Source organism: Physeter macrocephalus, chromosome 2, assembly GCF_002837175.3.
Source record: "Physeter macrocephalus isolate SW-GA chromosome 2, ASM283717v5, whole genome shotgun sequence".
Taxonomy (NCBI): domain Eukaryota; kingdom Metazoa; phylum Chordata; class Mammalia; order Artiodactyla; family Physeteridae; genus Physeter; species Physeter macrocephalus.
In genome coordinates, this window is record NC_041215.1 from 14116460 (window position 1) to 14142614 (window position 26155).

The 26155-nt window shown below is 49.9% G+C and overlaps 1 protein-coding gene across 2 annotated transcripts; it reads left to right on the plus strand.

Annotated features, from left to right (window-relative positions):
• Window positions 1–615: 615 nt before the first annotated feature.
• Window positions 616–21566, plus strand: TPM4 (tropomyosin 4). Of its 2 annotated transcripts, XM_007104966.2 has the most exons (9): window positions 616–899; window positions 5882–6007; window positions 10305–10438; window positions 13156–13273; window positions 13841–13911; window positions 14846–14921; window positions 16714–16776; window positions 16863–16932; window positions 21031–21566. In XM_007104966.2, exons 1-9 carry the CDS (start codon window positions 786–788, stop codon window positions 21111–21113), a joined length of 855 nt encoding a protein of 284 aa, XP_007105028.1. In that variant the 5' UTR covers window positions 616–785; the 3' UTR covers window positions 21114–21566. The 2 variants fall into 2 exon arrangements, with proteins under 2 accessions (XP_007105028.1, XP_007105029.1); XM_007104967.2 differs by lacking the exons at window positions 616–899; window positions 5882–6007 and adding an exon at window positions 6141–6541.
• Window positions 21567–26155: the final 4589 nt, after the last annotated feature.

Here is a 26155-nt window from a genome sequence, read left to right on the forward strand (position 1 = left end):
TAAGAGACGGGGAGACAGAGAGAGGGAAATGGAGACAGACACAAAGAGACAGAGACATGGAGAGAGACGCAGAAACAAAAAAGAGATGGAGAGAGACACAGAGACAACAGAGATGAGAGAGAGACACAGAGACAAAAAAGAGATAGAGACACAGAGACAAAAGAGATGGAGAGAGACAGAGACAGTCACTGAAAGAGAGACAGAGGGAGATGATGAGACAGAGACTGGTCAGACAGGTGGGAGCAATCCAGGGAGTCCCCCAGGGGTGGTAGCAGATGGGATGGGGTCCTGACCCCCCAATACCTGGAGGGACCCAGAGGGGAGAAGAAGGGAGGACAGGAGCCCCGTCACCCCACCACACCCCTACTCTACACCCACCCACAAGCCCTCTTCAGCCCGCCCAACCACAGATGGGGAAACAGACCAGCCGGCAGGCCGCCCTCATCCTCCTGGGCCGGCGCTGTGCCCTCTCGCACACGCGGGACCTGTGTCACCAGGTTAAAAACGGAAACGGGTCGGGCCTTTTTTTTTTTTTTTTTCCTTTGAGAAAATCCTAGACCCAAATAAGGCGAGGGCTGTGCGGAGGCCGGTGAGCCGGCCAAGTCTTCCTGAGCAAGCAAGCAAGTGGCGGCTGGCCCAGCCAGCCTGAGCTTGGGCCTCCTCCAAGACTCGCCCCGCAGCAGGGCGGCGCACCCCGCCTCTCTATAAGGGCCTCTCTACCACCCTCGCCTCTCACTCGATCCCGAAGCCCTTCCTGAGCCTACACCCCCCCCCACTGCCCAGCCATGGAGGCCATCAAGAAGAAGATGCAGATGCTGAAGCTGGACAAGGAGAATGCCATCGACCGGGCCGAGCAGGCGGAGTCAGATAAGAAAGCTGCTGAGGAGAAGTGCAAGCAGGTGACGGACGTGCCTCTGCTGGGCTGCGCCGGGCAGCCCAGCACCCTCTCTGAGCTGGCGAGCTTCTGGGGCCGACGGTGGGGGTCTGGGAAATCTTGGTACTCGGAGGTTGTGGGAGAGACAGGAGGTGATGCTCTGGCTGAGAAAGAGTGATGCTTCGTCTTCCCCGGAGGGGTCCCTGGGATGGGAGAGAGGGGGCCAACTGGACCCACTCCCAGCAAAGCCAGTGGGAGCAAAGCGAATGAGAGAGAGAGACTAAGAAAGCGTGTGAGAAAGAGAGGGGTGTTTGTGTGGGCTGGTTGTGTATGTGCAAATGTGAGGGTGTGCGGATGTGTGTTGGGATGAAGGTATCAGTGTTGGGGGGTATCCTAGAGGGGGTGGTTTGGAGATGTTGTGTGTGTGAAAGGTATTTGTGTGTGTCTGAGCATTTGTGTTGTCCACATGTGTTGTGTGTGTGTTTCAGCTCTCTGGAGGAGTGAAGGTGACTAACAATGTGTGTGCAATAGGAAGCCTGCCCGTGCAATTGTTGGAAAGTGGGTGTGGAAGAGTATGGCTATGTTTGTGAGTCTGCGTGTGTTGGTGGCGGTATCAGCAGGGGTTTGGGTGTATGGGGGAGAGGCTAGCTGTGTGTGTGCTTGCGCAAAAGTTGACATGACATTAATGGAATGTGTGGGCGTCACGGTGAGTGTGTGTGTGTGTGTGTGTGTGTGTGTGTGTGTTAAGGTGACTGTGTGTTTGGGCTGGCGTGCGTGCGTGTGTCAGGGTATGTGTGTGCCTGTTCGGGTATCTGTGTGAGTGTGGGTGACCCGGTGCCCGTGTCAGGGCACACTCAGGTGTGACTGTGCGTGACAGCCCGAGGAGAGTGGCCAAGTGTGGGTGCACGGTGGGGCCGGCTGTGACCGACTGCAGGCGCAGCTGAGTGAGGGGCTGGGGGCTGGGTTGGGTAGAGATTTGAGGGTGAACCTGAGAATCTGTGTGTCTCTGTGTATCTGGGGATCCCTTGCTGTGAGCCTGGCAGGGTAAGGCGGGGGTACCTGTGGAAGGCAGAGGCCCCGGACCCAGAGCTTTGGGGACAAGGTTCCCAGGAGGCCCAGGCAACCGGGACACATCAGAGAGCTAATGGAAGTGTCCTGGGCTGGGCAGTCCCAAGGCCGTGGTTTGGGACAGAGCAGAAGTCAGTTGTCTGTGTCTGGGTGGCCAGAGCCCCCAGTGAGAGGAGGGAAGGGTGTCCTGAGCCCTCCCACAGTGCCCTGCCCCACACGGCTCATCTGCACCCTTGGGGTCAACTGCCAAGCCCTCAGGAGCATCAGGGTCACGAACAAGCCCCAGGAGGAGCTTAGGATGGTGCCGCCAATTGCCCAGCCCTGCCCATCCCAGGCGTCAGGCCAGCTCAGCAGATAAAAGTGCAGGCTCTGAGCTCAGGCTGGCCTTGTTCATAGCTTAGTCACTGAGCACCCTAGAGCAAACACCTTCACCTCTCTGTGCCTCCGTGGCTATATGTGTGAAATGGGGAAGTGAAAGTGGTGCCTCCCTCACCACCATGGGAGGACGAGGTGTGACTAGGCAGGTGGAGCCCTTGGCCTGGTACCCGGCACAGTGTAAGCGCTAAATAAACTCAGGATTCTTTCCTGCCCTGCCCTACCTCCCCTTTGGGCCTCCCCATCCCCCAGTGTCCCGGGGCTGCCCTAGGCGCCTGTGACACATCCTCACAGGACAGCCCCACCCCAGTTCTCCCTGCCACAAACTCTCCTCCTCCCTCCCTGGCAAACACAAACACCCATCCTGGGCTGGCCCTGAGCTGCTGGCTTCCATCCATCATTTAGCCCTTACCAAGAGGGGCTTAGCTAGGAATTCAGAAAAAAAGCAATTTTATGGCTCTAATTTGCACTAAGGTGTGAGTGACTGATAAAGCACACTCTACCAAGGCGCACACAAGTTCAAAAGGGAAGGCTCCTCAAAGCATCCAGCCAGCTGCATGGCCAAGGAGGCAGGGACAGGTTCTCTGGTCTCCAGTTGGATTTTCATTCTGTTCTTTTTTTTTCCACAAAGCTGCCCACTGGGGTGGACGTGTGCTCAAATCCAGGCCAGATCATCTTCTAGCTCCGTAACTCAGGGCACATTGCTGCCCCTCTCTGAGCCCTCAGTGTTCTTATCTGAGAAATGGGGGCAAACAATGCCTTCTGATGGCACGGCACCCAAGATTCCAGAGGTCCAAAGCAGAAGCCTGAGCGCCATAGAGCAGATGGCCAGTTCTGCCTGGGACAAAGGCAGGAGGTCGTGAAAGACTCAACTTATCTGGACTGCCTTATGCTTCAGGAGGCCAGAGAGCATGGGTCTTAGGCCAGCCTGACCCTCAGGGAACCTGCAGCAAAGTCCCAATTCCAAGCCCTCTCTCTCCAGTATGGGAATGGGACCAGGAGGCCCAGCCTGCCCACTTCCTGCCCGCTCCCCTCCCAGGGCAGTGACATCCGCCCCAACTGGCCTTTGACTCCACATCCTGCCTCAGCCCTGCCCAAAGGCCCCATTTGCAGGGACTATGGTACGCAGCCCATGACCCTCCTGGCCAAAGTTTTACAGGCAGGGAAACCGAGTTCCCAAGAAGGAAGCGACTTGAGGGAGACCTTGCAGAGTCAGTGCAAGGCTCAGCCCCCCGGCAAGGCATCACGCACCCGTACACACTTTGTGTGTGGAATTCGGACAAAGGGAAAGGAACCCGATCTGTGTCAATTTTATTTATTTTTCAGACCCAGCTCCAACCACTGAGGGGTTTGCAGTTGTGTCATTAATTCATTCTGCAAACTTCCCCCGGGGTTCTGTGGTGAACATCAGGCCCAGTCCCATACTGGGTGATGCTGGAGCCCAGAGTGACCTCAGCCCCAGGTCTGTCTCGCAAGGAGCCCCAGGCTGGGGGAGATAGAGCCAAACATGGAGGGACACCCCCTGCCTCAGGGGTCAGGGTTGGGCTAGAGGGTGGGACAGGGACTGGGGGCCCAGGGCAGCAGTGCAGGCCACCCAGAGGAGGGGGCTGGGTGTGCAGGGTCAGTGGGAGGAGGGCGTGATGGGCAGTGAGCACAGTATAGCCTACCCGTCAAGCAAATCAGTTTTGGAATCAGTCTGACACGGGTTCCAGTGCCCTGTCCGTATGGTGTTGGGCAGGGCCCTTTGTTGTTTAGGGACTCAGTTTACCCTTCTGTGACACGAGGCTTCAGTGGGACGGTATTTGTAATGGGCCTGGCACATTCTAACTGCTTCATAGGCCTCTGCCTACCTTATCACAGTGCCCACTCCTTGTTGTCCAAACATTGCCAGAAAAAGTCGTCAAAAACAATCTTGACACCCAAATGAGCCCAATGCTGCAGAACCTGCCCTCACTTTTTCATGTTAAAAGAGCATTGTGCCTGGCACACAGTTGGCACCTAGGAAATGCTGTACCACACAGATCTGGAAGGAAGTCAGGTGGACGCTGGGTCAGGCTGACCTGTCTTTAAGGAAATTGGCTCATTTTCTCAGTGAAAGTGGAAGTTCAAAAGCAGCTGCCAGGGAGCTCAGAGACCACCACGTCAAGGCTTCCATTTTGCAGATGAGGAGACTGAGGTCAGAAGAGGGGATGGGGTCATACACCTGGGATTTGGAGTCAGGCTTCCGGGCTCCTTGCCTAGAGGTCAAGTCAGGGTTGGTGGACCCTGTCTTAGGCCGGAGCTGCAGCCACCCTCCTCCTCCTCTGATCCCCCACCCTCTTTTCCATTCCCCAGCTCAGCGGTAGGACACTCAGTAGCCCTGGAAATGGGAGGCTGGGTGGGAGGTTGGGATAGCAGCCCTTTTAAGAATTTGCATACACGCACGCATGCACACACACACAGAACCTGGCACATTTTGCACATTGTCTCAGGAGTGAACATGAGCAAGTCAGGGAGGGATGCAGAAAAGCAGGCCTGTTATGAGGGCCTGTTCAGATGTGGGTTCAAATCCTGTTCTGTGCGATCCATGGAAAGTCACTCCACCTCTCTGGGCTTCCTGCTGTGAGGAGGAAGCAGGAGGAGGATGCAGGGCCCATGGGGGCTGCCTGCCCACCTTGGGAGCATGAACAGGACCAGGGGTCAAACCACCTGAGACATAAAGTCAAATCAAAGCCTGATCTGGACTGACTACCCCAGCCCAGAGTTACTGCAGGGGAGGGAGGCACACAGAGGGAGCGAGGGAGGGTGACAGAGAAAGCTTTCTGAGCTGACCCTTGACTGGTGTGGTGGGGGGTGATGGAGAGGTGACGGGGTCTGTGGTTTGTATCCCATAGACCTGACCTTCTCAAACGGGGGTGCCAGGAGGGTGGCAAGACTCTTGGGATAAACAAAAGAGGACTGAAAATGTGGGGAATGCAGGGGACACTTTTATTAAAACAAACACAAGTCAGATTGCAAGAATTTAAAAGATTTAATCTGAGCCTTCCAAGAAAGTGATCTTTAAGGAGTAGCTCTCTTCTAGTAAGCCCCCAAAGTCCAGGAGTGGGGGGCGGGGGCGGGGATTGAGCCTGTCAGCCCTTCAGGGTATTTTGTAAGAACCACTCTCTTGGGCAATAGGGAACCATGGCAGGTTCTAGACAGAGGTAGGGTAAACATACTTAGGAAGATCCTCTGGCTGCCAGTGTTGGGAAGGCTGAGGGTAGGGGGATGGTCCAGGCCCAGAGTATGAGACTCCCCTGAGGAGGCTGCAAAATTGAACGCGTGTTTGTAGGAAACGTGTCGGGACTTGTTTCCCAAAAGCTGTGATCCATTCTGCAAGAGTATTGGGGGACTCCAAAAAGGATAAGCACAGCTGGTCCCGATAAGGAAAGGATGTGAAAGTCATGTTAACAGGTATGAGTGGTGCGTAACATTGTTATCCCTGTTTTATAGATGAGGAAACCTGGACTCCTATGAATGCGGGGGACGCCCCTGCGCCTCGGGGACGTGGCCCCCAGGCTGATGCGTCCCCCTATCTGTCCCCAGGTAGAGGAGGAGCTGACGCACCTCCAGAAGAAGCTGAAGGGGACGGAGGATGAGCTGGACAAATACTCGGAGGACCTGAAGGACGCGCAGGAGAAGCTGGAGCTGACGGAGAAGAAAGCCTCCGACGTACGTGCCCAGTAATGGGGGCGCCCGCGTCAGGGCCGGACGGGAGCCCCGGGGTCGGGCGGGCGGGAAGCGCTGGAGGAAGAGGAGGAGGAGGAAGAGGAAGAGGAGAAGGCGGTGCCTCCCGGCGCTTTCTCCAAATAAGTCCCGAAAGGGGGCACTTTCCAGCAGCTGCGGCCAGCGGTGCCGACGTCAGGCCCTCCCCCAGCGGTGCTGACGTCGGCTGCCCGGCCGGGTGACCTCATCGCCCCGACAGCGGCCTGGCCGGGGGCGGGGAGAGGCGGGGGCGGCCCTGGCGCAGGCAAAGGCTCTGGGGCCGGGGCGCGGCTGCTGCAGCTCTCGCCGGAGCCGAGCCGAGACGAGCGCCCGCCGCTGCCCGCCGCCCGCTGCGTGCGCCTCCGCGCCATGGCTGGCCTCAATTCCCTGGAGGCGGTGAAACGCAAGATCCAGGCCCTGCAGCAGCAGGCGGATGAGGCGGAGGACCGCGCACAGGGCCTGCAGCGGGAGCTGGACGGCGAGCGCGAGCGGCGAGAGAAAGTGAGAGCCTGCGCGCCGGCTCCTGCACCCCCGGCCCCGGCGCGCCCTCCTTTCTTCCCTTATCCCGGCGCCGCCCGCTTCCCGCGCTCCCTGCCCGCCCGCCGCTGTCGCCCCCCGTTATCGCCCCCATTATCCCACCTTTGCACCCTCGGGCCCCGGCGCTCCCGATCGCGGACCCGCAACCTGGGACCCTCTGCTGAGACCCATTCCTCCATCGCCATCCTCCTTGCCTGGCCTGGGACGGGGGAGGGGGCGCCGCATCCGGGTCGGGCGGGGCCGGCCGAGCGGGAAATGGGGGGATGGGGCGAAGGTGGGGAGTGTACGCGATCCTGGAGTGGGGAGAGGGGGTAGGGGGCACCCTGCTGCCTTCTGACTCGCCGCTGGCGCCGGGGTCCGGGCGGGGGAGGGCGGGGAGCTGCTACTCCACCTAGGAGCGGGAAGTGAGAGTGAAAACGTTGAGCTTCCATTGTCTGGGGTTGGACAGGCCGAAACCGGGAGTGGAGCTGGGGGCGTCGCACTTTCTCGCCTCTTCCGAGGCTTCCCGGTTCCTGTCGAACTTTCCCAGCTGTTCCCAGGGGCGCGGCGGCGACGTGTCTGCTCCAGACGGGGGGCGGAAGTTCAGTCCCGAGCCGCCGGCCTTTCCCTCCCCAGCTGGTCCCTGCGAGAACGCGGGCCGCGGAACCCGCCTTCCTCTAGAAGACCCTTGGAATGTTAGCATGGGGCCCCCGACCCAAGATCGTTTTGTGTGCGGCCGCTGCAAGTTGCGGGGCTTGAGGCAGATAATGGGGCTGAATGAGGAGGGGGCCTCACCGCCCTCTCTCCATCCCCTGACTGCCCCTTGGCACGGGACAGGTGGTGGCCACCAGTGGGGCTGGAGAGAGATCTGTATTCCAATCCCATCTCATACCACTTGGTGTACTTAACTGCTAGGAGCGTGTCTCCATCTACAAAGTAGGGACGACAATAATGCTGACCCCAAGGATAGTTGGGAGGGTCTCAGGACTAAAACCTCCCTACATGGCAACTGGCATATAGTACGAGCTCTATTCCTGGACTTTTTTCTCCCCTCGTTCTACCCCTAGAGGAGCTCACAGCCTAGTGGGGGGGCAAGGGGAGTCAGACAAATAAGGCTGATTAACATTGCGGGCGGGGTGTGTCTGCGTTCTGTTATGGGAGCATGACAGAGGCAGACAACCAGTGGGGTAGGCTTCAAAATGGAGGTTGAGCAGTCTTATAGAATAAATAAGAGTTTTCTGGGACAAGAGACTGTGCAAAGACTCAGAGGAAAGAAAGTTGGGGGAGAGGGTGGAAGCCCAGGGTCCCTGAAAGCTGGAGTGCTGGGACTCAGGGTGGGGACCCCAAAAGTGGAAAAAGTGCCCAACCAGATGGAACTGCCATGTGTACTGACAGGTCTGGGGAAGAGCCCCCCAGACTGTTTCCCCGCTGGCCAGAGTCAAAGCGTTTAATCCTGTAAGGGCTGCTCTGGCGTGAAGAGGCCTCAGAAACCTGGTGTAAGCCTCCAACAGTAGCCAGTTTGGCCTCTTTCGCACACGTAACCGGCATAACCCTCCCTCTGATCTCATCCCAAGTCATCTCTGGAGGACTATTACTTCTGCTTAAAAATGGCCCTCAGCTGTGAGCCAAGACTTAGGAGTGGGACAGTCCAGTATGGGAGGAGAGATGTTTTTGGAAAGTTTCAAACTTCTTAAAAAGTTCACTTTTCAAAGCATGCTTCTCTTGATCACGAAAGGGGAAAAGCCTTAAGAAGGTTCCTGGGCAAAAGGAATTGAGCCCAGGGAGGAAAGGGGGGGCACCTTTTTCAGCCTCTTGTAGAGAAAGCCAAGAGCCGGCGTGTGGCAGACTTCTGGGTCTGCCTCCCAACAGCTGGTTTCGTTTAGATTTTTGTGTGATTAACCGACATCTTCCTGTTCCTTTGCCACATGTATCTAGCAAGCCTCTTTTACCTTATAAGGGAAATCCTTTGTAGCATGTAGAAGCTTTGATTGCAGGAAGGGGTGGAACCGAAAATGACTAGCAGTGACTAGCAGTTTTTCAAAAATACATATGTATGTATGTATGTACATGTATGAATGTATCTCAGAACTGTTTCGATTCCAGATAGTTGAAAATGTGCCAAAAGCTTGGTTGTCAGGATTCAGAATCCCCCACGTAAAGAGGCGCTCTTTTTTTTTTTTAAGACTACTCATGAATCAAGCACCTCTGCATGATCTGAAACGTCAGTTCCTTGACTACTAATGGGTATGAGGTTTCTTTTTGGGGTGACAAAACGTTTGGAATTAGATAATGGTGTTGGTTGCACAATTTTGTGAGTGTACTAAAAAACGTGAGGTTGGGGGGAAGTCAATTCCTGCCCCAGTTGCTGAAGGAGTTAAGATTCATATAATTTAAAAAGAATAAAAAGCACCCACTCATTGGAAGAAGTGGGTGACATTTCTTAAAATAGTTCATCAGTGGTTTAAATGGATTCCCCAAACTGATGTTTCAGAGGAAGCTGCGATCAAAAACACCTGTGGGAGCTTCTCCCTCTGCCGCTGGAGCTAAGAAAAGTTTCCTGACTCTGTGCTTTTCAGCAACTCTGGCCTTATTCTATTACTCCACTGAGTTTTACAGCCTTCCCCAATTCGGAGATTCTTTATTTGTCTTGTTATGAAAAAGCCAGGGTAGCTTTATATTTCTCCCGTCGGTTGAGCTCCATTTTACCAATTCTCAATATTCCTAAGTGTGTGGCCTCGAAGCCCCCGCAGGACTCAGGGCACAGGTTCGGCAAGGGAAGAAACCTGGGCTGGGGCTCAAGAAGCCGTTCCCTACCAGCTCTGTGACACTGAACCAAACTACTTCACCTCACTGGATCTCTCAATTTCCCCAGCTGTAAAATGGGTGAGATATGTGAGGATTAAATGAGGTGAAACCATGGCAGTAAGAGCTGCACTTTGTGGGACTTCCCAAATGCCAGGTGCAATGCCATACCCTTCCTTTACAGTCCCCACAGAGGTGTGAAGCAAGCAGGCCCTGGGATAGGGAGGCTCAGAGCAAGCCGTGAAACGACCTGCCCAATGCCACATGGCTATAAACTGGCAGAGCGGGGATTCTGACCCAGCACATTGTGATCCTGGAGTTCTTGCTTTTATGCATGCCACCATATCACCTTCCTTGTAGGTGAAAACACCTTGAAAAGCCACTAACAACATTCTGACATCTCTCCTATGCCTGTAACCAAGTTTTCTTTCCTTTCCTTTCTTGTATCTTTTTGTCCCAACATCTCTCAGCCAGGCTTGGTTAAGGATGGCGTTCCAACTGGGCTGCCCCCAGCCTCCCTCCCAACTGTATGGCCAACATGTAACTGAGGCGTCCAGATTCTGGCATTTGTCTTGCCATTCAGGCGGCTGGGAGCAGACCTTATATGACAGGGTGAGCCGGTCACTGGTGGCCTTGCTCTCTGGAAATATCACGGAGAGGCCAGCACCGTCCTCTTGGAACATACAGCTTACTTATCTCTCCTGTATTGACTTGACAGACTGTCCTATTGTGGTGGATGTTTGCTGACATTTGGGGGAAAGATCATACGGAAAATTCACATTCTCCAGATGAGACAGAGTGTGAATTCCTTATCACCTGGATTCCTGGGTGGGCTTTGGCAGGGGAAGCGGGTTAGCTGGGGGAAAGGGCACTGTGTGAGTGGAGGACTCCTGCTGCTAGCTGACCTGTTTCCTTCTTAACCTGGCTGCACCTCTGACCTCCCTAGGCTGAAGGTGATGTGGCAGCTCTCAATCGACGCATCCAGCTCGTTGAGGAGGAGTTGGACAGGGCTCAGGAACGACTGGCCACAGCCCTGCAGAAGCTGGAGGAGGCAGAAAAGGCTGCAGATGAGAGTGAGAGGTAAGGACGCTTTGAACCCAGTGGCATTAGCGTTTGCTTCTGGGAAACGGGGATCGTGTTGTAGAGCAGACCTCCCAGAGCTGAGGTGAGAGTAAATGAGATCACACAGACATGCACATGTGCACATACGTACAAATGCATATGGTTTGTACGTAGGTGCAACGCCTTGTAAACCATCATGCTGTATGTGAGGCATTTGATGTGGTGGTTCCAAAGGAACCAAACAGACAGAAGAAGGCAAAAAATGGGCACATATAAGATTGCAACTGCAACTGTCATTGGCAATCAGTTTGCAGAGTGCTGCTTCTCACATTCTCCCTGAAAGTCCCTGTGCATCTCGTCATCAGTGTTCTCAAGACATCAGTTTCCAGGGTGATGTGAGAAGGCGGGGGATGAAAATTTGGAATGGGCCATCTGCATAGATGATCGTTAGCAGTGCTTCAAGCTTTGGGCTACTGGACAGCTGTATGTCAGGGACATGCACGAACCAGTCCCATTAATATATTTGCCACTGACAGAGCTACACTGCCTCCAGAAGGGTACTGTGTCCTCCAGAGTGGGCAAGTTCTCTGGCACGCCTTGGCGCAGGCTCTGGAGGACTGAGGGCAGATTGTGTAATTCACAGAAGCAGCTGTCTCTGTGTGGTGGTAAATGGGTTCCTTGTGTGGTCACGGTGTGGGCTGGCCCATTGGTCCTCGTGTATCTGCCACATCATCACAACAGAATTCTCACCGGACCCATCCACCATACTTTTCTGGTATATACTCCTCCCAAGGGTTCATTCCTGATTGTAGTATTGTGACCATGCACTGGAGATGCAGAACCAACTGGGGAATCTTGGAGATTGACTTTTTGAGTTGCCCAAGTGGGAAATTTCTTCCCATGCAGCGGAATAGTCCTACCCAGGGCACAGATCCCAGTGCAGGCACAGATATCTGCTTCAGCCACTTAATAGAGGGAGAGGGTGGCAGCTCAGGGCAGTCACAAGGAAGTGTGAAGGATCCAGTCACAAGTTGCTCATGGCTGCGCCTGGGGCCTAGATTAGCTGCTACCCTTGTTCACAGTCAGACCAGCCTGGCCAGATGTCTCACTTCTGTGACCTCCCCAAGGCAAACCAAGAGAGCCTAGGAAGGCCCCTCACTTATTGGTATCACGTTACCAGAGGCCTTTGATGGCACCCCTGTTAGAGACTGCTGTTTAGGTAGAAAGAATTTTATACTTGGGAGATGGAGAATCTAGATTTAAGTTCTTCCAAAAAGCCACTGCCATTTACTATGTGGCCTTGGACAAGTCACTTTGATCTCTCCACTACTACAGAAGGTTTTCCAAGCTTGATGATCTTGAGGACTGGTACAGGCATGGAGAGTGTTTTGATAGTCAGCTGAGAATGGTATTCATAGCCGAATGAAAGTATTTATTAGAAGTATATGGTGGGGGTTGGGGTGGTGTGATGAATTGGGAGATTGGGATTGACATATGTACACTAATATGTATTAAATGGATAACCAATAAGAACCTGCTGTATAAAAAAATTAAATGATTCAAAAATTCAAAAAAAAAAAAAAAGAAGTATATGGTCCTCTGCTGTGGGCAGGCACAACACACATCGATACATTATCCTGCACTGGCCTCTTCTTTGGAAGTATCTGCTCTTACCTTGTCTATCCCAAGCAGTGCAGGCTAGAGTGAGCTCCATTTCATGGTCAAAAGTTGTAGACTTCCAGCCGTTCCCAGGACGCTGTCCTTTCCAAAGTGGACTTCAGCTCAGTATCCACTTCAGTTCAGGCCTTCCTCACCCATCACTTTATGGGTACCTGCCTCTTACCTGGTCTTCCCACTGCAGTCCATCCATCATTCTGGTTTCCACCCACTCCTGCTTTTGAAACCCTCCTGTGGTTCCATGTCCCCTTGGCATAAAACACTTAGTGTGTCGTTCAAGCAGCCTATGGTCCAGCCACCCTGACCTCCCTGCCATATTCTTTCATTCCTCTGGGGCTTTCTTGTACAGCTCTGTCTCACTGAAGAATACCTTTCCCCTCCTTGTTCATTTGTGGACTCTCTTCTGGGAAGTGCCTCGTCTCTCTCTCTCTCTCTCTCTCTCTCTCTCTCTCTCTCTCACACACACACACACACACACACACACACACACCCCTTCACTGCAGCAGAATCTCTCTCTCTCTCTCTCTCTCTCTCTCTCTCTCTCACACACACACACACACACACACACACACACACACAGACACACACCCCTTCACTGCAGCAGAATTCATCATTCCAACAGCCAAGCTGGGCCCAGACCTCCGATCACATCGTGGTAATCGCTGGCGTACAAGTCCCCCTTGTTACTAGTTAGTGAGAGACTCTATAGGATGGGAGCATGGACTCTGGAGCCACATCACCAGAGTTTGAATCCCAGCTCTGCCACTTACTGGCTGTGTAACCTTAAGCAAGTTACTTGCTTAACTGAGTCTATGCCTCAGTTTCTTCCTCCGTGAAATGGGGATAATGTACCTACTCTGGGGGCGGGGGTTGTGAAGTTTGAGGCACTTAGTGCCTGGCATTTGGCAAAGATGAAGTGAATGTAAGCAGCTCTACAATTTCCTGTTTGGAGTATGGTTCTTGGTAGATGTCAGAGAAGTGTTTAGATGAGCAGATGCATGGAGGTGTGTGATGAGGCGGTAATGTATGGAAGTAATGACGAGGTTTGCTCCTTGCAGAGGAATGAAGGTGATAGAAAACCGGGCAATGAAAGATGAGGAGAAGATGGAGATTCAGGAGATGCAGCTCAAAGAGGCCAAGCACATTGCTGAGGAGGCTGACCGCAAATACGAGGAGGTGAGTTGGGGTGAGTGGGGCTGGTAGATGGCAGCAGCAGGAAGTGGGGAGGAAATGGATCTGTGATAGGGAGAACCCTGGGGCCGCCTAAAGGAAGTTCTTGGTCAGCTCAGCTGTCCTTCTGTGTCCACATCTGTTTTCCTAAGACAGCCACTTGGCTAGGAAACCATATCTTCCACGATGCCACAAGTCCTGGGAAATTCTGTGACACTCAGACAAGTGGGGACTTAGACTTAATGGGGAAACCAAGTGATCAGATCCCTTTTTTGTCCTGCAGCTTGGTGTTAGGCTAAAATGGGGAATTGTGGTCCCCAGTCGTGGGTCTTCAGACCATGAAAGCTCAGTTGCTCCTTCTGCCTGCCCTCATGGTCCCATCTCTTCCTTCACTTCCCGGGGCCTGAGGGAGAAAATTTAGATTTTCTCTGGGACTGTCTGAGTCGGAGCAGCAGCAGAAAGCCCCACGTTGCAGATGGTCTTGGCGCGGCCTTGCTGTCTGCACAGGGGAGGGCATCGAACTAGACGTGGCTCTTAGGGCTCAGTCTTGGTCGATCCTTCCTGTCTCTGCAGGTAGCTCGTAAGTTGGTCATCCTGGAGGGCGAGCTGGAGAGGGCAGAGGAGCGTGCCGAGGTGTCTGAACTGTGAGTGGCAGAGCAAGGCTGAGTGGTGCCCAGCTCAGCTCTTGGGGGGGAGGTGGGGGGATGGAGCTGGGAGGGAGTTGGTTGTGTTGGGAATGGATACCGACCAGGGCCTCTGGTCAAGTGGACAGGCATCTGAGACTCATTGCTCAGTACCTCCTCTTTGCCTCCATGGCTGACAAAGAATGATGGGCGACTGTTTGTTCTTACTGCCCTGGGCAGTGCTGCCCACGTGTTGACTCCTCCCACAAAGGTATTGGAAAAGATGAGACAGGCAGTAGCAGAGAAGTCCAGAAGTCCCATTTTCCCAGAGAGGATCCCTCAGGAGGTTGTGCCTTCTTAAGGGAACACTGAGGGCAGGGTGCCATGTCGGTGTTTAAATGCCTTGTTCTTGATGTCATTGTTTGATTGGGACACATTCCTGGGGGGAAAGGTGAGAAGCTTGACCAGAATCCCCACAAGCTCCCCACCAGAAAACCAAAAAGCCTCCCCTCTCGGACTTGGGTGAGGAATCCAGCTCCCCGGAGCATTCCTGCTGTGCTGAGAGATCCGGTTTCGAAAATCCGCTCCAAGCTTGCTTCCTGGAGTGTCCGGTGTAAACTCTGATTGCTCCCAGCCTCCATCTCATTCTTAAACACCTTCCGGAGTCAGCCACATCAATCATAGATTTCACAAGTCCCTGTTGCCTCAGACTTGGCAGGAACCCAGGAGTGCTTTACAAACCTTCCAAATACTCCTCGGCCTGCCGCGCCTTTGCCTGGCATGATAGGGTTTTGATAAACACACAGCACTGTGTCTCAGAAAAAGCCATTAACATTCCCCCCCCACCGGATTCCTTCTGGGGGCCCCTGGAAGTGCGATTCCTCCTTTTGAAAACTTCTTTTAGGGGAATTGCCTGATGTAAGATAAGACACAAAAATCCCTTGTCTTTGAGCAGAAAATGTGGTGACCTGGAAGAAGAACTCAAGAACGTCACTAACAACCTGAAGTCGCTAGAGGCTGCATCTGAAAAGGTTGGTGGTTGGCTTGAGCTGGAGGGTGATTTGCCGGACTTTCTTCTTTTCTTCCCCCAACGTACACAGGAGCGTGCTAAGGTATCAGGGATCTGACCTGTATTTGCTAACAGTAGCTTTGGTGCCCAGCAGCCAGGTCTTTCCCCTACAGAAAGAGGTGTCCAGTGGCTAGATTTCCCCCTTTTAAGATGGGGTCTTAGCACCATCCTTTATCTCTACTTCCCGGAAGGTGGAGATGGAATGAGATTGGGATCTGGTCAGGCTCCTCTTAGGCAGATCTGAGCATCATCATATAAATACAGAGCCTACAGAGCCTCACTCTCAACTGAATCCCTGGGTTTCTCCAGAAATACTTCCTAGAAGGTCGAGCGGCAATCAGAGGTGGAATTGGGCTTTTTTAGTTGAAACAGTACCCAAAGCAGTCATTACAGGAGAGAGCATTAGGAGCAATGTACACGCTCTTCCATGGCCTTCTTCCCCCCCCGCCCCCGGCTAACCCCTGCGGCCGAGTTCTGCATCCTCATCTCTTCCTCATTCTCCCTCTTCCTACTCCCCTCCAGTTTCATTGAACTTCAGTTTCACAAACATTCCATGTTGGTCACCTTCAATGCTTTGAACCTGCTGTCCACTCAGCCTGGGATGGCCTTCCCTTTGCTCTCTGCTTGGCAACCCCCTATTCATCCTTTAGGCCCCTGCATGAGAGGCCCTCCGATTGCTCATCTAGGTTGTTTCTCAGCTGTGTAGCCCCACCTACTTCTTTTCCTATCATGATGGTTGATCACATTTATCATAATTAATTGCATGCCTTCCTTGCTAGATTATAGGTTTTTAAGGACAGGGACTATGTCTTGTTTAGAGCTGTGTCATTAGTCCTAGCATTGTGCCTGGTGTATATCTCATACTAGGATAGGTGGTGAATAAATGCAGACCACATGTTTATGCCAGATGCTGCCCTGGTCACAGGGAGAGAGATGCTACAGTGATGGTATGGCTTCTGCTCTTGAAGATCTCGAAGTCTAGCTGAGTAGAGGGGTTGATAAAGTAAAGTGCTGTGGGGCTTCAACAGAGGGACTTCACAAAGTTGGGAAAGGTGTCACGAGGAGGTGACATTAGAAAAGACCGTAGAGCGGGATGCTGGCCAGGAGCTCAAATTCCAGAGTCAGATTCCAGTCATGGCTTGGTCACTTCGTAGCCATGTGACCCTAGACAAATTAGCTAACCTCTCTGTTACTCTTTACTCTTCTGTAAATTGGGATTGGTGATATCTAGCAACATAGCAGGCAGTTAATGAAGGTTCACTACTATTCATGAGTCGAGCCCTGAAAGACAAACATAATGTCTGACAAGATAGTAATGAGGAATGGAACATTCCATGCTGGGGGGCACAGTCGTAGTCAAGGGCTGGAGACCAGAGAATACTCAGAATAGGGTTAGGAAGTGGCCAGCACCTTGGGGAAGCTGGTGGGAAGTGGGGTTGGAAACATAGGTTAGGCCAGCTTCTGTGGAGGGCCTTGAGTAGCCTATTTCCATTCAGTCATCTGCACCATATTCATCACATGTGTATCCTGAGTTATCAGCTCAGGTCTTGAGATCAATACCATCCCAGAGGGATCTCCCCCAGATTCTCTGAGTTTTGCACACATTTCTTCTGCCTGGGAAGGTGCCTGTCTCCACTTCTTAGGCAGGTTCATAGCTTCAAGCACACACTTTTCTCCGAGGAACAGGGAACATGCATTCTTCTGTGCTTTTTTCCGTTCCTTTTTTAAAAGCAGTGTTTTGGTCTCTCCCACAGTATTCTGAAAAGGAGGATAAATATGAAGAAGAAATTAAACTTCTGTCTGACAAACTGAAAGAGGTGCGTATGATTTCCACCCAACTAGTTCAGGTTTCTCCTGCGGCTGGTCTTAAAGCAGTCATAGTGACTCCTTTCTTCTGCCCTAGGCTGAGACCCGTGCCGAATTTGCAGAGAGAACAGTTGCAAAACTGGAAAAGACAATTGATGACCTGGAAGGTATGAAATTTCCATATGTTTGCTCTGCCTCCCTCTACACGACACATCCCCAGACAGTTGGGGAGAATCTGGAAAGGCTGATTTGGGCTTCGTCCACTTTAGGATATCAAAGTGCAGAGTGATGTCACATGTGGAAGTCTGGAGCCCTGGAATGGAACAGTACAAATCAAATTCAGACTAGGGTTGCCATTTTTCAAGAACTAAAATATTTCTGCTTAATTAGGTCCACATGTGAGTAAAGAGACCCAAATATGGCTGATTCTTTTCAAGTCTTTAGAATTTCCTTTAATTTGCTCATTTCTGACACGCCTTGCATTTTTTAAATGCCTTGCATTTTTACAGAAGCTCTCTCCCAGAGAGTGCAAAGCTTATCACAGTATGAGAAAATGGAAATTTAGAGACCGTGGAGACCTGAATTAAGACTCCAGTCTGCGAGTCTGGTGCCCACATATCCCAGAATTTCTTGAAGAGTTCCATCTTTAAAAAAAATTCTGTCCCATGTTCTTCATGAAATAACCCAGAAATTCCAGAATCCTGGGGTTCAAACGAAATCTCCCAAACTGCCTGTCCCACCCAGAAAGGGTACAGAACTCATTCCTCACACCATGTGTCCCAGTGTTTGATTTAGGAAGTGAGGTTTCCATATAAGGGAAAATGCCCCATTCCAAAGTATAGCCTTTGGACTGGATGACATCACTGAAAGTCAGAAATAACCTGGGGTGGGAGAATGGTGGGGAGAAGCTCTAGCCATTTCTAGTCACCACTCTTTAAAGGTTCATTATGGCTAACCCCCTGCAGAACTTCACACCACTTAGAAATCACTCCATAGATCTTTTGTTTTCTCTTTTGTGTTACACAGGACACAACTTTCTCCTAGTTCATGCTTTGTTTTCTCACTTTTTTTTTTCTTCCTCTCGTTGCTCATGTGTGACACTCCATTCCGATCCTCGCGTTCTGTACCCTGTACCTCTTCTTCTGAACTCTCTCCCTGGGGACCTCCGCCCTCTAGACGAGCTATATGCTCAGAAGCTCAAGTACAAAGCTATCAGCGAGGAGCTGGACCATGCTCTCAACGACATGACCTCTCTCTAAGAGGCGGCTGGGGTGCTGCCCTCTGTCCTAGCAATACTGAAGTCTGCCTTCTCACTGTGGTGCCTATACTCCTGTGGGCTTCTAGAACCTAGAAGCTCCAGTGTCCTGCCTCCTGGTTTGACCTTTCAAGCCTTCTTCTGCTGTGTCTGTGACTGTGTGACCGAAATAAAGACAGGCAGTCCTCACCTTCATGCCCTCTCATTTTCATTTTCTCCACTTGCCGCATTTGAGCCGTAGCTATGAAGCCCTTGATCATGACTGCAACCAAAAGTGAGTGGTTCAAATGAAGAGCTCGTTTCAAAAAGAAAATTATGCCCACACGATTCTTTTCTGACAATGTAAAAACAAAAGCCAATTTGGCCTGAGCTCTCAAATGTATTAGCTAACTGTATCTGCATGCCAATAGCAGTTTTTCCTTAAACAGAAATTATGTTGAATGGAGACTCATCCAACCTCTTGAGCAGCTTAATAGAGTCAGCAGAACTTGCAAAAACCAGCAGGCTTATCGCTAAAAAGAGGCTACCTTTGGATGGGGCTTCATCTGCGGATTCAAATAGCGGCAATGGCATTTTGGTCTCCTTAGTCCTCCTTTTCTCATGTTTTCTCTGTGATAAAGTTGGAGAGTGGTGCCTGGGGTTCCCTATGTTTTCACTGTTCACTGAACACCTCTCCAGCTCCCAGTCCTGGGAGGAAGTTCACCAGTGAAGCTCACCTCTATACCCTGCCCTTAGAAAACAACTATACAAGGAATTAAAGGGCATCCCATTAACAGGGCAAGGGAATGGAAGCTGCTGGAATGCCAAACAAAGGAAGTGAGGTGATTCTTTCCTGAGTTCCAAACGAAGTTGCCTGAGATGCTAACATCTATCTCCCCTCATACTTGAGTTAACTAGAACCAGGAACCTTGGTTTAGTGAGAGTTCATAATGTTTGCGTGTGGGTGTTAAAAGGTCACACCTATGGTGACCAAAAGGTCATCAGTTTTCCCAAGAGAATCCAAATTTTAAATAGTCTGTCTGGTTCTCCCCTGCACCCCACCGCTGCCACCACCTTAAATTGTCCCAGAAACACTGACATTTTGATGTCCAAGCCATCTTCCAGACTGCCCCTTGAACCTGAAAATGGCATGAAAAGCTCCAGTTAGATCATTAATTTTTGGTCACTATAGCATGTTATTCCTCATCCAGTAATTTTTTATTTAGGTGGGAACCTCTGTCACAGTTCTTTATATTCAGTCCTCCAAAATACATCTTTCCTAAACTACCCATGCCCTTCCACCTCCAACCTTTCTCTGTACCTAACTGCTGTCCACCCTGAACTTCTGCATAAACCACTCCCCTCACATATTGCTATACATATGCCCCTGGAAAGATTAAACTGTGTATGGGTAGGTGTTTTTTGTTTGCTCTCTCTGCATATTTGTTTCTGGGATTTTTCCAGACATATGTAGCCTCCACCCTTTGAAATAACTGCAGCCCTGTCTATCCAGTCATTCTGCATAACTCAGCACCTAGGCAGAACTTCATTTAGCGATTAGGGCTATGGAGATCTACCTGTTGGCAGCGTGGGGGCCTGTCACATTCTCAAGGGCAATTAACACTTTAGAGGAAAGTTAGTCTCAGACCTAATGACAAAGTAGATGCCAGGGAATCCAAGTGGCAAGGTGTGAAGTGAGGTCGAGATTTGGAGTTGGGAAACCTGGGTTTACATCCCAGCTCTACCATTTTAGCTGTGCAACCCTGAACAAGCTGCTAAGTTTTTTGCAAAAACAAGTGATAGCTTAGTTGTTGAGGATTAAATGAGGTAATGGAGAAATTGGTTCACACATAGTAGGCCCTCAGTTACTTCTGTTAATCCAGACTGGACAGGCCCAAGTAACTGTCCTCTGAGAGAATCCTCCCAGATCATAGTCACTAGATTAGATTTTTTTAAAGTGCCACATCAAATGAAAGGTTCAGTAGTTTTAGTTGAAAGGCTGCCATCTTTTGCAGTCATTTTTATTCTTTCTGAAAATTTCCAAGCTGATCATATCACATTTTATGAGGCATTTTGCTTTCCTCTGGTATTTTAATAAGTCTTGGCCTAGTCCTTATCAGCCATCACTCATTGCAAACCAGTTCTCTCTCATGCTCTGTCATGCACAGCCCTAGATGGCATCTTAGATTTTTGGGTTTTGTTGGTTTTGTTTTTTATTTGTTTCATCAGCTCAATTACTTAATAATGTACCTATAGTCTGGCTTAAATTTCAGTCATGTTGCATTTACCTGCAGTTTGACTACACTGCTATGGACACATAGAAACAATAACATAATTATGCCTGGAATTTAAACAGCCATTCCCAGAAGCTCCAAAAGAAAGATGGGTTACAGGATTATCTTTCCCTACCATAAACTCAAGGATTAATTAACCAGCACTAGGGAGAAAATGTATTAAGTCATCCATATCTTAGACTAAAATCTGTGTAGCATTTCATAAGTTCTGAAGCATTTCTCATTTGTTCCTCATAATAACCCCCATGCCACACAATGGTATTATTATCCCCATTTGATAGACGGGGAAACTGAGACCTAGAAAGGTTAAATGGCTTACTTCATTGGCCCAACTGGGGCTTAAACCCAGGTGTTCTGACTCTAGGATTGCCAGATTTATCATATTAAAATATAGGACACCCAGTTAAATTTGAATATCAGATAGGCAATGAATAAATTTTTAGCATAAGTGTATCTCAAGCAACATTTGGGATACACTTGTGTTAAAAAATTTATTTGTTGTTTATCTGAAATTCAAATTTAACTGAGCACCTGTATTTTATTTTGTAACCCTATCCGGCTCCCAAACTTGCTTGGCATTTAGTGTCTACTAGTCCACGGTGTTCTGCTATAATTAAAATGCAGAGTACTTTCTCTGCTCTTTCACTATGGCAATGTGGAGTTTAGAAACCTTTTTTTTTTTCCTTTAACAAAGATGCTTATTAATTTATTTTTCCCTCATTCTTAATTCTCACCAGAAAAGCTTGCCCAGGCCAAAGAAGAAAATGTGGGCTTACATCAGACACTGGATCAGACACTAAACGAACTAAACTGTATATAACCAAAACAGAAGAGTTTTGTTCCAAAAGAAACTCCAGAGCTCCGTGTCTTTCTCTTCTCTTGTAAGAAGTTTCTTTTGTTATTGCCTCTTCGCTTTGCTGGAAATGTCAAGCAAATTATGAACACATGACCAAATATTTTGTATCAGAGAAGCTTTGAGCACCAGTTAAATCTATTCCTTCCTTTTTTCAAATGGCACCAGCTTTTTCAGCTCTATTTTTATCCTTAAATTGCATTTATTCCTAAGGTAGGCAGGGTATTTCATATTGAGCATACTCTCTTAAGACTGAGGGCATTTGGTTCCTGGGAGAATAGACAACCTCACACTTTGAAAACACAGATTCCGTATCTAGTCATGGGTCAATTTAAAAGGTTGAAGAATATCCACCATCGGTCACACTATAGGAGGCCAGGGACCGTCACATTAAAATGGGTGGGGATTTTCCATCCAGAGCAAAAAAGGGGGGTGGGGGTGGGATTACTATGGGAAGTCATAAACCAGAGAGGTTAACCTAATCATCCTGGCTCTTTTCCACACTCCACCGTGCAGAACAAACATCCTCTGAGCAGTCAGCATGAGAATGCTTGGAAAAGAGTCATAATAATTACCCAGATGTTTTCGGAATAGATCCTTGATATGCTCTTCTATATGCTTCTTTCACTCTAAAGTTGTTCTCTGAGGAGCTGATGTCTTATTCCAATAATGACCCATGCTTATCTGCTCCGATATGAGGCCATCCACTCAGCAGGAATGAATGTTGTAGAATTCAGTCCTATTCAGAGAAGCCGTATCAAAAACACTGCTAGCATCAATAATTGAGTAAGACTGTTTTTCTATAAACAAATATTGGACAGAATGGCCCTCTCTGGAAGCAAAGTAAAGATGAAAAAGTAATTGGCCTAACTTCATCTCCTCTATACTCCAGGGACTGGCAAATTGGAGATTTACTTATCTGGAATTTTAATTCCTTCTTCAGGACAAAGTTAATCAAAGACCAAGAAACTCCTGATTAAACTGGATATGGAGTATTTTGTAGACAGGGCTGCATATTTTGTCCTTGTTAGATTTCTGCTTTCTCAGTTAACATCTCAGAGCTGAAACATTCCACATTCCCCAGCAGTGTGGGAGCCAACTCAAGTTTACAATTCTGACTAAAAATCACCCTGCTTCTAGCTTATCCAAATCCTCTGCCCCTCACTCCTATTTATTAAGCATCACACTACCCAGGAGATACACTAGCAAATTGTGCAACTGAATAAAACCCACACTTTTCATTTAGATTCTTGCAACTGACAGCAAAGTAGAGATAAAAAAGTAATTCGCCTAACTTCATCTCCTCTATATTCCAGGGAATGGCAAATTGGAGATTTACTTATCTAGAATTTTAATTCATTCTTCAGGACCAAGTTAATAAAAGACCAAGAAACTCCTGATTAGGCTGGATATGGAGTATTTTGTAGACAGGGCTGCAGATTTTGGCTTTGTTATATTTCTGCTTTCTCAGTTAACACCTCAGAGCTGAAACATTCTACATTCCCCAGCAGTGTGGGGGCCAACTCAGGCTTACAATTCGGACTAAAAATCACCCTGTGCTTCTAGCTTATCCGAATTTTCTGCCCCTCACTAAGCATTACACTATCCAGGAGATACACTAGCAAGTTGTGGAACTGAATAAAACCCACACTTTTCATTTAGATTCTTGCAACTGTATCATATGTAATAGTATCACTTTTTCTACATTTTGGTCAAATAAATTTTTACATAAACTACAATTTGTGTGAATTTTAGAGTGTGTGGGGACATACACAGCATTATGGTTTGACAAATGTAAATGGGATAGAAAGATAACTGTATCAAGAACTCAGAAAATGTTATTTATTTGCTGTCTACCATGACTACCTGATATAAGGATTATGATCTCTATATTACAGGTGACAGCTCTTTGCCTTAGTAACTCAAAGCTCCTGTCCCTTGTTATCCCCAATCCTGCCTGAGCCAGACTAAAAGAATGAGGAAGATTTTAATAGACAAGATAGGAGCAGGAAAGATGGTCCCTATCACTTGAGTCAGGAAAGCACAAGGCCTGCCTGGGTAAGGTTTTCTCTGTGTGACATATAAAAGGGAAAGAAGTAGGAAAGCTGGAAGGTAGGCGGGGTCCACATTGATGAGAGCCTGAACTTAATTTGGTCCAGAGTGGAGAGCCACTGATCAATAATCAATAAATAAAAGAAATAAATTAGGAAAATCCACTTAGCATTCATTGTCAGGAAGGACTAGAGTGGGGGTAGACTAGAAGCAGGAAGATCAGTTTGAAAGGTATTTCAGTTAATCCAGGACAGTGCTTGCCAGATTGGAATAAGAAGGAAGAAGTGATCTGAAGGAAAGTAATCTTTAGACTTGGCTTACTGGATGGCAGGAACATAAAGAAGAAAGTGTCAAAGGTGACTGCAGTTTCACTACCTGAATTGCTTTGAGATTTGCCTTAAGATCTGATCTTGGGGAAGGGGGTTAGGGAATCAAAAAGAAATGAAAGCCTTTAAGACATGAATGCAGTATGCAAACAATTTTTTTGTTACCAAGTACAATTAAAAACATTTCCTTCATTTTAATTCAACATTTAGCTGACACTGTGAGCTTGTTTAGGTGGTAGAGGCAGGGACTGTTGATGAATAAAGTATAATGCCCTCCTCTAAGTGCCCTACCACTGCTAGATTAAAGTTCCTCCTCTCCCTCCTCCCCACCCCCTTGGGCTGTAATCTAATCTCAGTATACTGTTTTAGTCATCCTGGTGCCTCAGCCCCTATTATAAGTATTCAATATTTGTTAAACTGACATGTCTCAGCTCTTGGGGAGTTCCCAATCTCATGAAGTGTGGGTGGGACAAAAGGTGAGGTTAGGACCAGACTGTGAGGAATTTATCCTGCCAATAGACCATGGATGGATATTGGATAAATGTTTTAGACTAAGCTCACTGCAGGGTGGAATCTGGATTAGAGAACGATCAGGCAGAGCAGCGGAGAGATGTGATGATCTGACGAGCAAAAGAAACAGAAAAGCAAGGGACTTCCCTGGTGGTGCAGTGCTTATGAATCTGCCTGCCAAGGCAGGGGACACGGGTTCGACCCCTGGTCTGGGAAGTTCTCACATGCCACAGAGCAACTAAGCCCGTGTGCCACAATTACTGAGCCCACGTGCCACAACTAGAGCCTGTGCTCTAGAGCCCACGAGCCACAACTACTGAAGCCCACGCGCCTAGAGCCCATGCTCCACAACAAGAGAAGCCACCCCAATGAGAAGCCCATGCACCTCAAGGAAGAGTAGCCCTGGCTCACTGCAACTAGAGAAAGCCCGTGCAGCAACAAAGACCCAATACAGCCGAAAATAAAATTAATTAATTTTAAAAAAATAGAAAAACAAGGTTTAAGAGCTATTTAGAACATCCTTAAAAACCAGGCTGCGAGGGATGAAAGAAAAGTATGGTGGCTTAGGTCTCACTCAGAAAAGTAATTCAAGACAAGCTAGTGTGAGTACAAGATGACAAGTTCAGTTGTGGACATGATGAGTTTGAAGTATCTTTGACAGATCCAAAGGTAAATGCCCAGGAAGTAGTTGGGACATGGAGGGATGGCTGGGCTATGGGTTCTCTAAGAACTGAGAATCACCAGTACGGAGACAGTAGGAGCCAAGAAGTGAATAAGATCACCCCAGAAGCAAGAACAGACACAGAAAGAACCATGAGGAACACCAAGCAAACCCTCCCCCCCAAAGACTGCAATGGAATCTGAGAAGCAGCACCCAGAGAAGGGGAGGTATAGGTAATAAAAGAAACAGGAAAATAAAATGGGAAGTGTACCAAGAAAAGGAGAACTGCCAGAGAAGGTGGTCAAGAGTATCAAATGCCACAGAGGCTGAAGCCAACCAAGTGGTCTATGGCTCTGGTTGAAGCTTTTCCTAACCAGAGCCAAATAAGCAGAATGTGCTGCAGGTGGAGGCAGGAGAGGCAGGAGCCATCTTTTGTAAGATCCTTGGGCAAGTCTCCAGGACTGACCCCAGAGTGACACATAGCGGTGACGCCACGCAGGTGGTGTGTGGCCCGTCTCTACGATGCAGGAAACCAACATGATCAAGACCTCAGCCTCTGAAGCTGGTCACTTTGAGTTCAAAAACCAACTTACCTGGTTAATAGCCTGGGAAAGTCACTTAACCTATTTGGCCTCGGTTTTCTCACCATAAAACGCGGGGGGGAGGACAATAATACCTACCTCAGTGGGTCGGGGTGGGAATAAACTATTTCATGTATTTTTTATAAGTGCTAACAACACTGGCAGTAACAGAACCAACGCTCGTAAGTATTCCCTATAATTCTCACTGTGCTAACTCCCTCGGCAGGTTCCGAGGCCCCCGGGGCGCGCCTCAAAGGGCTGAGGCGGACGAGGCTCCGGGGTAAGACCCGGACAACCTCTAAATAGGTTCGAGGGCCCTCCAGGGAAGTCCTGCGGGCCTCAGTACATAGCTTGGTGGCTGGGGCCTGGCTATCTCTAGGTAGGTCCCCTGGCCAGCGCCGAGGTCCCGCAGCACGTCTCGAGGGGACCTCGCTTCGACTATGACGGCGCCCCTATTCTCCTTTTCTCTTTGGTTCCCCCTGGCCGGACGCGGAGACCTCTAGACGGTACCAACACAACCACGGAGTGAGTCTTCCCGCTCTCGTCCCGGTACCAACTGAGGCTGCGCGGGCCTTGAAAGGCGGGAGCCACAGACCCCACGCGCGTGCGCCCTCTGCTGGCGCCCAACGGTCTTCCCGGCGCGCGTGCGTACGCGCCCCAGACCCCGCCCCCGGGTTGAGGGCGCGCGGAGCCGTTGGCCAAGCTCCCCGCCCTCCCCCTCCCATCGGGGGGAGGGGCCGCCCCAGAGTGGAGGGCAGAGGAGGGGACACGGGCTGCCACGCCTCTGCCCTGTCCCCATTTGAAGCCCCTCTACTCCTCACCGCTAGCCAATCGCAGTCCGCCCTGTCCTGAGCACCGGCCAATGAGCGGCACGCTCAG

Excerpts from the sequence above, each read along its gene's own strand:
- TPM4 (XM_007104966.2), top strand. The coding sequence starts at position 786 with ATGGAGGCCATCAAGAAGAAGATGCAGATGCTGAAGCTGGACAAGGAG. Across the intron at positions 900-5,881 it reads CTGAGGAGAAGTGCAAGCAG|GTAGAGGAGGAGCTGACGCA; the intron begins GTGACGGACGTG and ends ATCTGTCCCCAG. Across the intron at positions 16,777-16,862 it reads TGTCTGACAAACTGAAAGAG|GCTGAGACCCGTGCCGAATT; the intron begins GTGCGTATGATT and ends CTTCTGCCCTAG.